This window comes from Camarhynchus parvulus, chromosome 2, assembly GCF_901933205.1.
Source record: "Camarhynchus parvulus chromosome 2, STF_HiC, whole genome shotgun sequence".
Classification (NCBI taxonomy): Eukaryota; Metazoa; Chordata; class Aves; order Passeriformes; family Thraupidae; genus Camarhynchus; species Camarhynchus parvulus.
The window spans coordinates 129,718,132-129,735,329 of record NC_044572.1 but is presented as its reverse complement, the minus strand read 5'-3'; the positions used below and the strand labels follow the sequence as shown (position 1 = coordinate 129,735,329).

Here is a 17,198-nt window from a genome sequence, read left to right as displayed (position 1 = left end):
ACACCGGGAACACTTGCAACTCATACATGAGGCTGATGGGTCACCTACAAAAACGAAAATGACTGGCAAATATATTTTCCTTTGGCATTTTTCAAATTACATATTTGCTTTTCTTCATTATTCTTTCTCTTTTTTGTAGGAAGATGTGCTTTCCTGGCCAGTTTTTAAATGCTAAATTGGAAACTTGAGAATGAGTTCTGCTTTTTATTAGGTTTAATTTTAAAAACAAACAAAAAAACATGATTGCAAAAAAAAAAAAATCCATTTTACAAGCAGATTTACCACTGCTATGAGTGCTAATGGTAGGAAATCCACATCGGGGACATGCAAGACAAAAATAGCTCAAGGTTATTTCAGACCACTTAGACCTGAAGGTTTGTGCAGAGCTACAGACCCAGTCAGATCCCACCCAGCAGGCTGTGCCCGACCCCCATCCTTGCACCCTGCAGCTCTGCAGCACACCAGGCAGCCTCCCCTGCAGGCTGCAGCAGAACCTGCCATGCAGCAGTGCCAGCTGAAAGACAGTGTGCCCCACATCCCCTTCCCTCTTGCCACCAGGGATGTACCTCCATATTTTGACTAGGAAAATAAGACTTGTGACACTGACTTGGTGCCTGCCTGGCCACTGGGTTTTCTTGTCTAACCATGCAATACTTTTCACTAGTAATTAGAATTGTTTTTTGCTTCTTCTCTTCAGTAGTCTTTGTCTACACTTGGAGTTTCAAAATTAGCAACCTCAAGGCTAAAAAAAACACTATCCCAGAAGGATGGGATTGCATATAATGCTGCAATATATGAAGAATGGCTCAGAAGCCATGTTCAGGCTTAAGGGCATAATCTCTACTTTGCCATTCCCATATCCCAGGATAGAGGGGTAAAGGGGGATGTATACATGCAAAAGATTCATCCTGACATAGCATAAAAAATAGAAAAGACAAGGGGCTGAGACAAGACTTTACAGAAATGACAAACACAGCTTGCATCCAATGTAAAGAGTTATGAAAAGCCTGTTATACACTGCACACTCCAAAATACTATTTCTCAGAGAATTAAAATCACCCTCTAGGAAAAAAGGAAAAAATAAAACCTCCTCAAAATGTCAAAGCCACGAACTCCCCCTGGCTTACAGTTCCTGTGTGGATTTGAGCTATTTATAAAGGCAATCTCCACGGTTTCTGTAATGCATTACTGTTAGCATGTCCTGAGCTAGCAAACCGGTGGATACAAACCTGATCTATATAACCATGGCAATAAGTGAAGATATCTGTGCACACTCCATGTTGTGCTTATTAAAATAACAGGAATTGCTGCATTTGATTTATAAAGAGATGAGTTGGTTTCTGCATGAAACTCTACTAATAGTTGAAAAAGCCTGTTCTACTATGGACTGAAAATGGTCTCTCCCCACCCACACGTTCATCTGGGATTTGATCACCAACCTTTGAGAGAAACTCACAAAACCTATTTCACTTAGCAGATTATATTACAGGGCAAAGGAAAACCTTGCAGGCTCAAGATTTGGGTGGAATCCATTTATTCCACATGTGCAAAGACTGGATGAGGAATTGGAGGATCCACAGCACCAAAACCACTCAGTGTGCTACACACATAAGCCACTCTTGATTGAAATCCTATAAATCTTTTCCTTATATGTTTCCTTGTCTGGTATAGCTTGATTTCAATTTCAACTGCTCTTATTTTCTTTCCATCATGTTCAAAACTATCATAAACAGTCTCTAAACTCTGCATCACAAATGGCTTTTTAATGATAAAAAAGATATTTTCAAATGAAAGATCAGTTCCTTATGCCTAAGTTGAAAAAGGGACAGTGTCATTCAGCCAAAGGTTAAAAAAATCTATTAATCTTAAAATTATTATAATATGGTAAAAAATATAGTAAATACAGAAAGGAATGTTCTGCAGACTCTAGACAAGGAACAAAATATCTGGTAAGAAAATAAATACTTACTCCAAAGAAAGTTAAAACTCATGAAACATGCATGATGGAGGTATTTTCTATATATATAGTTTTTCTATTCTATTTTCTTGAATACATATTCTAACAAAATGGTCTGTGTCTAAAAAATAACCCACATCACAGTCAAAAGTATTTTTCTCCACTAACAAAGTAAGGTTCCTCTTCAATGAGGAACTTAAAATCCATCATTTGCCTGAAGAAAATGTAATACACCCCCAGGACATACCCTTGCAAAATCCTGTTTACTTTCATGGCGATAGTATTCCTCACCAAAGCAAACATCTGCACTTCTGCAGCAAATGCTTCAGGGATCTCTACTTGCTCTTTCAGGAAACATCTGTGTCAAAATACCTCATTGAAGATGTTCCCTGCAAAAGAAGTCTATCACCATGTTCTTGATTTATTATTATTTACTATTGTTCTCTCCAAATAATTCCAAATGTTATCTCCATCTCTGAAGATCTGTATGTCCTTTGCTTGCTTGAATGGTTTTACAAGGATGAAAGCAGCATTTCCAAAACACTACAGTGAGTATTGCTGTAGTTACAGCAAAAAAAAAAGGGGACTTTGATCTTTGGTATTTATAAAAGCTAGTTTATAATCAGACTATCTCATCTGTCCTTAGAACACAAAATAGTTCATTTATGAAAACAGAACTCTTATGGAAATAAACCTATTGGATCTTAATTTAAAATGCAGAGGCATAAAAGGGTTTTGTCCTTCGTAATGTGAAGAAAGCTTGTTTCCAATTTTTCAAATATTTTAACAAGGAATATTGTGTATATACAAGGTTTGTGATATCAATTGACTGGTTATTAAACGTAGTTCAGCTCTTCCCCTGCTTCCAGCACACTCACAGACATATGTGATATTCATGTTAACAATTTATTTCTTGGAGGGAAGAAACCAGTGTGTTCTCAGTCTGTTATCCCGGAGGTTGCCTCAGGTTATTTTACTTTTTATGTTTAATATTGCAGGGATTTTATGGATTTACCAAAATACCATAATTTTTATTTTTAAATCACTATTTTTTTAAAACAGATTCAATCCAGATCAGACCTTATCATACTCTGTTTCAGTTCACTGCCACCATATGTAAGTGTTGTCAAGGCTGTAATACATAAAGTATCTGGCTCCAGGGCTGGTTTCAGTGTGGTTTTGGAATACAGATTTTATAATATGCAGTTTCCTTCCTCTGAAGTCAGTGGGCTATTCAGTGGAATAAGGTTTCTGAGGCACAGGTCAGCTCTTCAAAGACACGTAGGCACCCAAATCCTGTTTAAGGATATTCCAGGGATTTGAAACAAGGTGCCTGTCTTATTCCCTCCAAAGAGGGGGGATTTCCTAAACCATAGATAGAGCCAGGTTAAACAGGCACTCAGGCACTCCCCAGGCAGTCTCTCGACTACTTGTCCCCTACCGTTACTGCCAGGCCACTTACGTAAGACATAGGCAGGACATGCCCTTCTTTTGAGAGTCTGTTGAAGCAGGACCATCCTCGGATTGATCCACCTCATGCCATGGATCAAACTGAAAGAGCTGATGGATTTTTGCCCTTGGATTGCATGAGTTTCAGTGCTGTTACTGCATTCACACTTGCAGTGAGCTTGCTACACAGACCATCTGCATACACGTGCCTCTGGTGTGGACATCTGGTGCTCCTGGGAAACGCCACATTTGCTGAGCTGGAGCAAAGCAGCTGAACAGCAAGCAGGCAATGGCGTTGATAGTGTCCAGAAGCACTGTGCTTTTTGTGTCTTCTCTATGAATGTGCAACCTCTGAAGTTGCCTCAGAGCATCAGATCTGCTCTGTTGGTGTGTGGTGACAACAGCACGTGCCTCCAGCAGAATTTATCTGCTGCAGCACAGTAGTCACGGCTGTGAAGTCTGGAGGGGTGCCAGTGCACTTGGAGCTGTTGTGCTGGACCTTTGAATAAAGCTGCTGTACACCCAGAAAGTCAGCCAAACATAGTAAAATCCTCAAAACTAAATTGAGACTCCAAGACAGAAGGACATGTTTTGGGAAACTCAGATGTATGTCTTTTTGATTCATAGCACCAAAGGAATGTCATTTTGCTCAGTTGTCCCTTGGGTTCTGACTTATTTGGACTTTCTGATAGATCAGTGTTTTGTGACATCTTGGGATGTGTGTGGACAATGGCAGACCTAGGGCAGAACTTATAGTGGCAGAATAATGAATAATGGTTTCAGCTCTGTACATGTCCATTAGGGAAAACTGTTTTGAAGGGGCCTTGTTGCTTTTAGCTGTTTAAAACGGTGCATATGACTGGAGGAAGAGGGAGACATACACACAAGAGTGTGTGTATGCATGTACAGAACTTAAATGATCAAGCCACCAGGGTGTGGATGGGGCATGTTTGGTTGTAGTACAGGTCCTGCCATAGGACAGAAGGTAATAAGAAGTGGGGAAGAAGCCTTGCAGCAGGTTACCTTACTCTGAAGAGCCGTGCCATTGATTTCAATAGGAGAAAATGCAACCCTCAGATACCTATATTAAAGTAGAAAATTTGAGCAGATATTAAACTGGGTCATCCAAAGAACAGCTTTGGCCTTCTGGCATTTTCCTAAGTGGAAAGGAGTAAGTCGGAGAATTAAAAAATTGCATCACAATTTTCCTGCTGTTCATATTTTTTCCCTAAGTCATTGAAAAACTCTCTCTGTGCCCACCTTCTTGGGGAGTTCTCATGTTCATTCATAGCCAGAGCAGATACTGCTGCAGTATTTGGGGTAGAGGTGTATCTTCCCTAACTACATATACGAAAAGCAGGGTTCTGGATCCTCAGCAAGTTCCCCTCTCCCCTCTTGTCCTGGATTTGAGGAAGGTGCAGGTCTTTGGGTCCATGCTAAGAAACCCCATGAAGCTGTAGGTTGAGGACAGGGCCAAAGGAGGCCTCTCACAGACCTCTGGATGGGGAGAAGGATTGAAGGCAGAGCAGATGGGTACGTTCCAAGGGCGGAAGAAGTAAGCAGATATTTGAGCAAAACCTCACAGGCAATTTCTTCCAGCTAATCCCTGCCATAATTCTTACCCCAGCAAAGCTGATCTGGTTCATCATTTCCATGAGGCAAAAGGCATTTTTGTAACTGCTCACTTCTCAGAGGTCTTAGACACTCGCTTTTAATCATATAGTGTATGCTGACATCTGGTGGCATTCAGCAACAAAATCTTCATTAAACAAATATGTTTCAGTTTTAAGGAGTCAGCATCCTTTCTTTCCCTTAGCTGGCTGCAGAAAAGCATTCCTCCCAGACCACTTCAGACTGGGGTTTACTGTAACACATTAGTGTAGGACTGGCATGTCCTGGAGCTCTTGTGGGACATGTATGTGAGCCTTGACCTCCAGATAAGGAAGGGACCATCAGCCAAGACACCTGACTGTGCTCAAATTCAGTCACAAAATGGAGCACACGGCATCTTGTCATTCCCTCTTCTGAACACAGAGAAACAATGCACTAAAAAAAATTATGCAAAACTACCATGGGTTTTAGCAGGCAGAGAACCGCTGTAAAATCTTAGGTGGTAACACTTCTGAAATTTATCTTTATTTGAAATTGGAAAGAAAGAAACAAAACAGTGTGTATGAGTAGCCAGAGAGATGTACCAAAACCTTGTTTCAGCATATGCAATGAGTAGCATGGAATCAGCTGTCATGGTTAAAAGATACCCATGATGTAGCTGTTCCATTAAAAGTTGGATTAAAATCATGTTTAAATTTCATTTCCTTCAGTCCTTATCCTGCTTTTGATTAGTTTTAAGAGCAGTTGATGGTCTTATGATTTGAAGATTTTGCATTTTAAATTTTGTGTACATGGTCTGGAATTTTATGTGAAATTGTGTGTTTGATCTTTGACCTCTGTTTACTACAGTCCTGATTTGCCACTAATTTGATAGCAAGACATAAGGGCCTACTGTAAACAAGCTGCTCACTTTACATAGCTATGTTTGGCTCCTAAATGAAGAAGTATGTATGGAATATACTTTGGGTACTGTAGCCTCCTAAAGAAATAATAAAAAACACATCACTGCTTAGTTCTCCAGGTAACGTTTACATTTGGAGAAAATAAGTTGCATGCCTAATAGAGAGAGAAAATGTAGTTCTTATCCATTTTGGGTTTGTTTGCTTAAAATTATTCTTTAAAGTATTTGAAAGCTGAGGCTGTCTCTTTTGAAGTCAGTGGGAACTTTGACATTGATTTTAAAAGGATCAGGATTAAGCCTAAATTGGTAGGGCCTAAAAGGCAAAAACGAAAACATCCAAAGTCTACAAATCTCTCACTGATCCACCATGCAGAAAGGAAGGACAAAAGCCTTCTCCAAGGTCTGTAATGTACATCTTGATTCCAGAACTTCTATTTTTTGGACATTAGTAGGCTTCAAGATGGAAAGCAACTTTCCAAAGGACTGTAATTGCTAGCATATGAAGTAGTACACACTTGCACCATGGTCTTGTAAAGCTGCTGGGGAAAGGGAGATGAAAGCTGCTTATAAAAATCAACTGACTGTTGGTACACATCTTCCACAAATTGTCCTGCACTATCCATTACACAGTATTCCCTGCCTGCAACCTGCTCCAGGCAGATCTCCAGCCCACAGGTACAGCCTTACACATAGTGAGTGACCAGCAAAAGCCTGCTTGTAGACATTTAACTCAGAAACACGTCTGATCATCCTGCTCAAGCTCAGCACTTTTGGCACTCATCTGGCACTAGCAGCTGGGTAAAAGCAAGGTCTTCAACTCTCTCCTGCACCACCCAGCTGGAACCATCTGTCCCAACACTGAACTTCCCATCACCTGGGGTCTATCCTCACAGGAACACCTAAGTACCCTGGACAAAGGGAGAAGGAAACCTATTTGGCACAGAAGGAAACCATTGACTCTTCAATCTTCTCTCCCAGGAAATCTCAGTAACTGTGGCCAGAGCCGAGTAGTCAAGGACAGGGGCTCCTCAGCTGAGAGTGTGGCTCATCTACAATGGCAAAGTGTAAGCTCAGAGAAGCGATGAGGCATGGGCAAGCACGCATGAAAAGCCCTCTTCTTTCCTCTTCAGACACCCAGGTGCATTGAGTATCCCAAATAAGGGGCACCAGGCCAAGCTCTTCACGGATGACTTCCAGAGGCTAAAGCAACCAGGGGTAGGAACCTGCCTACTCTGTTGGTTTATGAGGTCCCAATGTCATACAAGCCAGAGTTCAGGGACACACACAGATCAGACACTGTCCCACATCATCTGAACCTGAAGCTGACAAAGCATCCATTACAGTCTCCAAATCCTCATGACCAAACAGAGGAACATTATCTGTTGTTAACAGCAACCGATGCTTGGCTCAAGAATATCAGATAGAAATGCAGCATGCAAGTGAGGGAATCCATGAAATGAACACCCAAAACAGTCTCTTGCATCTCCGTTGCTCAGAAATATCCCAAGATGTTAAAAACTTGATGGGATGCACAAGAGGAGGTGGGTGTAATCTCCCAGGCTGTGAAGTCCCTTCTCTTCTACCCAAAAATGATGGGCAATAGAATGAGAGGAGTCAAACACTGACACCTGCAGCTTACTCTCTTTAACCATCCTTGAGATTTCTCAGCAAACCAACTCAAGCAGTGTCTACTCCATCTTCACAGGTGCTGCCTTGTGCTGTGTGCTACTCCAAGGGAGTGAGGTGCTGCTCACAGGGAGAAACAGTCCTGTCCTGATACTGATGTGGTCAGCCACCACAGAGACACAAATCTGCACATCTGTTGCCTTTGTCCATGTGTAAAAACAGACAGATCCAGCAACAGCAAATCAGGTGACCTTTCTGAAGATACTTTTCTTGAGGTTTTTTTTTTTGAGCTACCCCACAGTACAACAAATACAACAACCAAAGATACACAGACAGAGATTTGTACATGGTGCGTTCTGCACATATCCCCAGTGAAGTGACTCTGCTATTGTGTTGTAGTACCCACTGAAAATGCCTTGTATTTCCATGTTTTTGAAGTGGCTGTAGTCTATCCTGGGGCCCAGCTGGCAGAAGACACCTCTGATTTGAAGGACCTTCAAATAGAGCTTGACTTTGGGAACAAACTTTCAGCACAGCTGTGTGCCACTGAAAACTGGGAGTAATGTTCTCATTTAAAACATCTTGCAGATCCCATCTTCTGCTTCCACTTCATGGGACATTTCCTCAGGATATTTCAGGATCCAGTCCTAAGGACTTAATACCTTTAAGGCAAACACCTCAGCATCACTTTTAGCCTGAAAATAGAAATGCACAAATATAGGGACTTTGGCACATAGTTAGTTGTTTTTCCTAATGGAGGATAGTAACTGAGCAGAAATAGTTTTTAAAATATTTAAAATTTTAAAAGGGCTGGTTTACAATGTAAAGTTAAATTAATCAGAATAACTGAATAATGGTTTTATAAGCAAGACAATCAGAGATCTTCAATAAATAAAGATTGCCATAAGAGCCCCTGGCATGTTTAGAGTGAGTTGGTATGTCTGGAACCAACTGTGGAACAATGATCTGTCACTGTTAGATCAACTTTAAAAGCAATTCAGCAAGGGCTCCATGTAGACAGCATTACAGAAAACCTGTTCCAATAGCTTTCTTATGCAAGGGAAAACCACAGTCATATTTGTATTTTAGGCAGTGAACCAACAAGAATGAAGCAAAACAACAGCAACTGTCCCCAAGAGATATTTTGGGCTGCTCCTCTCCTCCCACTCCCCTTACACTCCTTTTCAATCTCCTACCAATCTGGGCACTTTTGGCAACAGAGAACCATACTGAAAAAGTCATTGGCAGTCTGATAGGGACCACTGTGTCTTTTGGCTACCAAAGACAATTTCTCCAGCCTGGGGGAGCATCAACATCTTTGCTCCCTATTTTGAGCTGGGGCAGAGGTGAATGTGTGAAAAAGGGTGAGGAATGGGAGAACTTTCCTCAGCTCAGCAACCTTTGACAATCATTGCTGCTTTTCCTCTTCATCCCAGGATCTGCTATACAACAAGTGCAAATTGAGCATGACAAATAAGAGCATTAGCCTGGTGTTTCTGCTCAAATGATCCGCCTTGAAGTAGCTGATGTTGACACTTAAATTGTCAGCAGACTTCTAGTTTAGCACTGCAGTTAAAAGAATGGGTCCTTTCACACTTCCCTGTGGGCTATTGTTTCAGCTCTCTCTAGACAGGGCAAATATCATTGCAGCAGTTTACACTCCAGTTTCACTGCACTGGTTATTTTGCAGTCATAACCAAGACTGCCTAGAATTTTTTCTATAGTGTAAGCTTAGACTGCAGAGAATAATTACACAACACTGTAAAAATAATCTGCAGCAATTTACACAGCCATGAAATACTGGAGCTGGTTTTTTCCAGCATACCTATATATACATGGCTGCAGCTAATTCCAATATTTACAAAGGACTCCCTGGAGCTGTGATCACAGAAACTGGTATTTCAAGTTAGGGCACATGCATGAACAAAACATCTATTGTTATAAGACAAGATTTTGTATTTTGGGGTGTTCTACCATCATCTAACTGAAGCATTACCTTGCCACCTCTGCCTTTTCTATATCCCCTTTTGTCTGGATTAAAATAACATCCTTGTGGCTAAGATATTATGTGTTCAAGTTGGAAAGTATTAATTTAGCTACAGTTTCTTTCCTGTAGTTGTGTGTTTCTTCTATTTTTGACCAAATTAATCATACTGGTGGTCAGCTTTGCTGCTGCTCATTTCTGTTAGGGATCATATCTCTTTGCTTGCTGGAAGTTCAGTCCCCAGCCTGCTATCCTGCATGCTGACTTGTTCTCTCTCAATGCATCTTGCTGATGGTAGCACCATGGGCCCTACTGGGACTAAGCAATCAACGCCAGTTCTTCTTAAGACTAGGAGAAAACCAATGTAGCAGGGAGCAGAATAACTGCCCACTGACCCTTGTCTGCTGCAATAATTGTCAGGACTTTGGGTGTTTCAAACCCAGCTAAGCAAAGGAATGAATTAATGCAAGTCGGTTCCTCCAAGGTACAGTGTGAGCTCTCTAGATTGCACACAGTTGTATTGTCAACAGCCTGAAGATGTGGTGTCTTAATATTTCTTTCTATGCTTCTCTGGAGAGGCCTACTTCTGTCTCCTGTGTAATTCTGCCAAGCTCCTACCTTGCCTGCTTTAGACTCCCTTTAATGAGCTTGTTTAGTCATTGTTTTCCCCAGAAGAAACAAATGATCAAATCAAAACTAAAAGAATGAATGAATAAAGCCACAGACTGGGAATGAACACATTGCCTGAAGTCTCTGCAAAGAAACTATTCAGGAAATAATTAGAAGAGAAAAATACAGGACATAAGTAAGAATTTATGTAAGTGACTATCTGCCTTTGGGAACAACAACTTCTAAGTTTTGCAATCCAGCAGTGAGGAATTAATACTTAACCGTTAGGTTTAGGCAGAGATTTGAAGGAGTTAAATTCCCAGGCTGCCTCTTCAGAGAAGGGTGGGGCATTGGGGAAGTCAGAGACCGAAAAAAAGGTACCTGAATGCCCTGGGAAGGAGCAGCAAAACCTTCTGTCAAGCTCCCCTTCCTCTCCTGTGCTCCAGCTACTCTCCAGCTAAGGGTGTCCTGGTGCACACCAGCAATTGCAGCTCTGGCTGCACACACCTGCATGCACAGCATGTGAGGAGCCTTTCTCACATCAGGAAGAGAGTGCCACGTCCTGTTCACCTCTCCTCAGAGCCACCCCTCCCCACTGGTGTGACATTGCACGGCATGGCCAGTGGCTGGGGCCTGAGGACAGGGCCATGGACACCATCCCAGGCACCTTGGAATGCATCCTTTGGGGGACCAGGATCCCTGTCCGGGCCCTGGTACAGCACACACAAGGTAAGTGCCAGCAGCAACAGGGCTTGGGGAGAGGGGCACCGAATTCAGCCTCTCTCCTGTGCCCTCTGAAGAGCCCCACTCCAGCACCTGTTTGCTGCTGGCTCTGCTCCCTCCTCACCCCACAGTTCAGCCTGCACCCCCCTGGCTCCCTGTCCAAGCAGTCCTTTCTGAGCAGGAACTGGGCAGAGCTGTTCTGTTCTCTGCGAGGGCAGCACTGGTTTTTGTCATCTGTGCTTCTGTCACTGCTGACAATGGATTTAGGCAACTGCAAAAGAGAGACTGAAGCAGCCCCTAAGAGCTAGCAATTTGCAGCATCTGCTAACAATAAAAATTAATTGGAGGTTGATTAAACCCTTTACCTTTTCTCCGCTTTTTGTTTAGAAGGCATGGAAGGATACCCAGCATTCTTGACTTTCTCTGCATAAGAGGCAAACCACTTTGTAATGATGGAAGGTATTGATATAAATTGTGCATAAAATGGCTTGCAACTAGCTGGTCTCTTTTTCTAGGAGCAGCCCAGTAGCAGGTCATAGCCTGAAGAAGGTCCCAGAAGCTTTCCTCTCTGGATTCTGCATTTGCTGCTGGGTGGATATCCATTTGGCAGGGTGCAATTTTCAGCCCCATGTTCTCAGAGCAAAGGAAAACTGAGAATTCCTGTGCACAGGTGCCTGGAGCAGCAGGACTCCTGGCTGATGGCTGGTGGCAGTGCTTCTCAGGACCAGAGCTGAGGTCTCTTACTGGGAGATAAGAATGTGGAGCCAATGGTTTTACTGTGGGTTTGTGAATTGGGGTCCCAGGGCTGTGAACTTGCCCAGCTGCCAAGAAGATGGCAGCAACAGGGAATTCCCTTGGCATGGGATACCCACCTGCATGTCAAAATGGGGGGTTTCTGTTTGCTTGGGAAACCTCCCAGTCCTGCTCCTGTACTCCTTGGGGTTGTTGCATGAGTATGGATGTTTTTTAAATGTGGTAGTTTTCTGGGTAGACCTCAATAGTATTTTAGAGCTGCTTGGGTGTCTGTGAGTGAGACTGATATTCTGTTCTTTTATTTGCTGTAGTTGTAGCTTTGGAGCAGTAGTGGGTAGCTATGGGTCATGTGTTGATGCCAACCCTAATTTTTCCAACAGGTACATTCTTCTGTCCACCCTGTTTTTCACATTTTACATTTCTGGAAGCCTTAGAAACAATTCCCTCCTCCCATTCATGGCTATCCTGTGATTCAGTAGATCATCTCATTTTCCGGTCTTTGCACAGGGGCTCTTCCCCTTCCCCTTTTCTTGAGGTCATTTCGTCCTGCTGATTTGAAAAGGAGCTCTTTGTTTTGTCCCTTTACAAGAGACCATAACTGCACTGGCTCTGATCTGCCTGGGAACAACCCAAGACAGCTGAGGTGAATTACTTTTGGGACAGTATTTTTCAGCCCCTTCAACCCCATGAGGAGGTGAAAGAGTGAGATCCCCTTTCAAGAGCTCCTGGACATGAGGGGCTCGGCACAGCTGCCAGTTGCAGTTGCCTAGTGCCACATGGGCATCAGACACATCCCCCCAGGAGCAGCAGATCTGATACATTCTTTAGGGAAATCCATGGCACTGGACTAGTCCTTCAGTGACGTCTGTAAACACTCAGCTCCCTGGAAAAACTTTAAGTGGCTGTGTCCATGTGACTGTGTAGTATAATGCTGCTTTGTGTTGGAATTACATTTCTTGGTCTTTTGATTTAATTGGGATTATTCTCCAGAGAGGTCCCTGATCAGCATGATTGTATGCTAGCTGCTGGCATAAGGGTGGAAGGGGGCACACATGGCCATGGGGAAGAGCAGTGCAGGTAGGATTTCTCCTTGGCATCAGTATAGTTAATATAGCTTGGCTGATACTGCCTGAGGAGCTGCATCTCTGAAATCAGCAATACCCAGGCCATGCTCCCACAGCCCTCCCTATACAGGCAGGGTGTGTTATGGGACATGAGTGTGCTTAATGGGGCAGTAAAATCTGATGAAATGTGTACTTACTTACCTGAAGTATTTCCTGCAAACTAATATTGTAATATTTTTGTGTGTGCTGGAGCAATGAGTGTAGGAAGCCACAACATGTGGGCTTTGTCTGCTTAATAGAAAGTGTATGTAATTACCTCAGTGTAATACATTTTTATTTCCCTTAGGACTTCTCACAGGTTTTGACTTATTTACAATGTTGTTGTTTATGGACAAAAACAATTTGCAGGATTAGTTGAGATTATTATCTACAGTACTGATCTTGGTTTGACTTTGTATTATCAGAGTAGGCAAAAACATCTGGATGAGAACAGTCACTGAGAGCTCAGATGAAATAGAATCATAGAGTAGTTTGGGTTGGAAGGGACCTTGCAGGCTGGCTAGTTCCAACCCCCTGCCATGGGCAGGAACAGCTTCCACTGGACCATGTTACTCAGAGCCCCATAACAACTCTTCTGTAACTCAGCATTTCACATGTTTGTTGTGTGTAGACACTGTGTGTAGTTATTCAAGTGCAGAAGCTGAGCCAGAGATAGAAATTTATTTCACTTCTGCTTCTTTTTCCTTCTTTGCCAGTCACTTCATAGACCCTGAGCTATTACTGGCTGCCCAGACAGCCACTTTGAAAGATTGTCTTATATTGTGGGTTGTAGAAATAAATAATTTCTGCTCTGTATTTAGGGGTTGACAATGCTGACAGTTCCTTCAGATGGATCTGTGGCCTCTTGTCCCCTCAGAGTCCATCAGAGCCTGCCAGGTGGTCAGTGTGTGCCTGGTGCCTTGCAGGGTCTCATTGGCGAGCAGTGGTGGCTGCTATCAGCTGTGAGGAGAAATCCCACAGATTAAGCAGATTCTTGTAGAGGTTTTTCTACTCTGCCTTCTATCATATAGACGAAATCTAGATTTTGTGTGGAATGCCACAATTGAGGTTTTTAGCTCATTCTGTTCAAGAGGAACATCTTCAGTGCTTCAACACTCTTTACTTGGGGCTTGATGTCTAGTGCCACTGAGCGTCAGCAAGGTGAGAGCACATTTGGTCCCATTTTTTCCAGTGCCTGCTGGTACTTCTGATGCCATGGACACTGCTTCACCTGTGCTATGAGGGACCCAAGGCAGGAAGACAGGGAGCTGTCTCCATGGCAAGAAAGATTTTCTCTCCATTTGCCTTGGCTCAGGAAGCACCCCAGAAACAGTGAGGGTCTCTTCAGCTGGCTACATCACCAGAGAAAAATGTTGTCATGGTACATCCCTACAAACATTCACCAGGACATTTTAAACACTTAAGCAATGGCATTTCCAACCATGGCTTTCAATTAGGAAAAGCTCTAAGCAAGCCAAGGTGTCCATAGGAAATGTGGGTGGGAGTCAGAGGGCAGCATGGCCACAGCACAGGTGGGTTTCAATCAGGGCACCTTTCCTCTGCAGGAAGGAAGAGAAAGGCTGTTGAAGGCAAACCCTCCTGGGGTTTTTAATGCTATTTTCTCAGTCTCTGTAGGGTACCTCAGTCTCCAGTCTGCTCCCTGATGGTCTGCAGATGTTAGCTTTTCAGGTTAATCAGTAAACCAGTCCCTGAGCATGGGGAAAGTGGAGACAAATGTCCTCACCCAGCTTTCTACTGGTGTACTCATCTGTGAAGACTGCAGTGAAGTTTTTTCCTGTTCAACACCATCCCTTCAGCTCTTTATTCTAAAACTCTTCACTGAAAACAAACAAGGGTATCAAAACACTGACTCTGTGTCATCCTGTTGTCCTTTACCTGTGAGATTTCAGAGTTCATGCAGTTTCAGTTTCCTTTATATTATTGGGAAATGTGTTTGGGAGGAAATGCATACCATTTCTTAGGTATTACAGAAATGTATATTACTTTCAGCCCTAATAAATCAAAACTTAGGAAGAGGACTTTCTTCAGCCTTTCAAATACAACCTTTTTGAATCTCTTATAGGGGAATTCAAAACTTAAATGTTATAATGAAGCACATGATCATAGAATGGGTAAGGTTGGAAGGAATCACAGAATGGGTAAGGTTGGAGATGATCTAGTTCAACCTCCCTGCTCAAGCAGGGCCCCCTAGAGCACATTACTCACAATTGTGTCCAAAAGGCTTTTGAATCATTCCAGAGAAGGAGACTCTACAACTTCCCTGGGCAGCCTGTTTCAGTGCTCTGCCAGCCTCACAGTAAAAAGTTCTTCCTATGTTCAGATGGAATCTCCTATATTTCAGTTTCTGCCCACTGCAGCTAGAAGGAAGAAGCATTGCACAATTTCCAGTGTTGTTCTGCTGTCAAGAATCCAGCAACATTCCATGATTTTATGCCCATTTAACTAGTTTCTGCTAGAAAACAATTTGTGGCTTTGGCTCATAAATGCAGGACACTCAGCTGGGCTAGCTTGCACACAAGCTCTCAGGCTCTGCTGGAGCTGTAGGTCTGATCTGCTGAGGGTTGTGTTCTGATTAGCTTTAGTGTGACCAGGAAGCTGACACAAGAGGGCAAAATTGAACACTGGTTAGAAAATATTGCCCATATCTTTTTTTAACCTCATACATCCGTTCTGCTGTGCTGAACATCAACTGCAGATGTAAAGATCACATCTCTGATGGGAAATGAGCACACAGCTTATAGACTGCAGCCTCCAGCTTAAAGGGAGATCAGCTGCTGCTTAGGAACTTGCTCATGACTCAAAGGTAAGGGAAATAAGTACAGGAAATAAGTACAGGAAAGCATTACCCCTTGCCTGTCTTTTTGCACAATACTATAAGCATGTCTGTATCATCTCAGCTCTCAAATTCCATAGGGAAGTAAAGGGGATTTTTCCATCAGCCACTGCAAGCAGAGTGGGAGCAAACCATGAAGCTGTTTATACCTATGAATATAGAGGAGGCTGGACATGGGGCAGCAGGTCTGGGACAATGGGAGAGTAGCCCAAAGACTGGAGGCAGTATGCACTTATATTATAAGCCTGCTTCAGGAGTGACCTGCTTATCTGGTTTCCACCAGGCACTTCTTAGGGCTCCAGAGCAGAATTTCCTAGCGTGTGCTATTGGCAGGCCTTAGTATCCTGCTTGTGTTCCCCCTACAAAGCCTGGAAGGAGCCACATGCCCGTGGCATTTTCCTGCTAAGCCCAGTGTGGTGCTGGGCAGCAGAGAGCAGCAAACCAACCCAGCTCCACATCCTGAGCTTGGGGCACACACACCCAAAGCAAATGCTGATGGTGGGAGAGCTCACAGTCCATCTATTCTGGACATTTTCTTCAGCATTGCTGGCAGAGCTGCTTGCAGGAATGTTTCCTTGCCTGACAGGCAACAGAAGCTGGTGACCAAACCCCTTTTATTTAGGCTGATGGCTCACAATTAATTTTGAATAAGTCTTGGTAGCTCTTCCTGGACACCTCATGCAGGACATTGGAAATGAATGTTCTTCCAGAGCTGGGGCCATGCTAAGCACCAGCTATAGCTTGTCTGAGTGTCTGTTGTCTGATTCTCACTGGGCTATTTTTCACAAATCTCAGACTGTTTTCCATGCTTCCCTTCCCAGCAGATGCTATGGTAAAATGAGTTTTAATTTTTTTCAGAGGACATTAAAGAATATTTGCATTTGATTTTTTCCTTTTTTTTTACTGATGACTGAGGTGACTGCAATTTAAATAGGAACTTTGTAATTACACTAATCTGTTTTAAGAGGCATGATAATGCTAATTAGGAAATTTCTAGGCAGTAAGGAACATTACAATACAATTGTCATTTGTCAGAAAGTGGGGTGCAGAAGACAGATGCAAAGAAACTTGAGTCACTAATTACACATATCCTACGTAGTGCAGAATTTAGTTTTGCTTCAGACTGCTTCAAAATGGAATGCTGAATAAAAATGGGGTGCATAGTGCAGGCTGCGTCTGATACCCAGCTTAGCCACTGACTAGAGGGTTTAAACTATGGAGCCAGCAGAGCAGGGCAAGTCCTTCTCTTCCCTTAGCATTGAGTGGGAAAGACCAGACATGGCCTGAATCTGAATCCCTACACTCCTTTGGATGTGTCTGGCTCAATGTAGTGCTTTGCCCTTCCTATCCCCATCTTCTAGATTAGTCTACAAGAAATGACTAAATTAAGTTGGCTGTGGCCACTGTGTTGATTTTCAAGTCTCACAGCATGTCTGTGAGTTGCAAAGTGATGTAGGGTGAGAGTCTGGCTGCTCATACAACACCTGTCTGTTCCTGAGATTTCATGAGGTTGCTGTTTGGATCTAGGACACTGCTGTCACACAAAGGAGTAATGTTGCTCCCACCTTGAATCTGTGCTTCTGCTGCTTCATTCGCCCTAGCACGGATTTGACTCCTTGGTGAGGCAA

General features: G+C 43.0%; 1 protein-coding gene across 1 annotated transcript in view; it reads left to right on the top strand.

The window, feature by feature from the left end:
- The first annotated feature begins 10,784 nt into the window (after nt 1–10,784).
- NIPAL2 (NIPA like domain containing 2) overlaps nt 10,785–17,198 on the top strand; it is a 47,406-nt gene continuing 40,992 nt past the window's right edge. Inside the window, 2 exon segments of the mRNA XM_030943228.1 lie at nt 10,785–10,805; nt 10,807–10,866. Coding sequence (XP_030799088.1) covers nt 10,785–10,805; nt 10,807–10,866 — 81 coding nt within the window.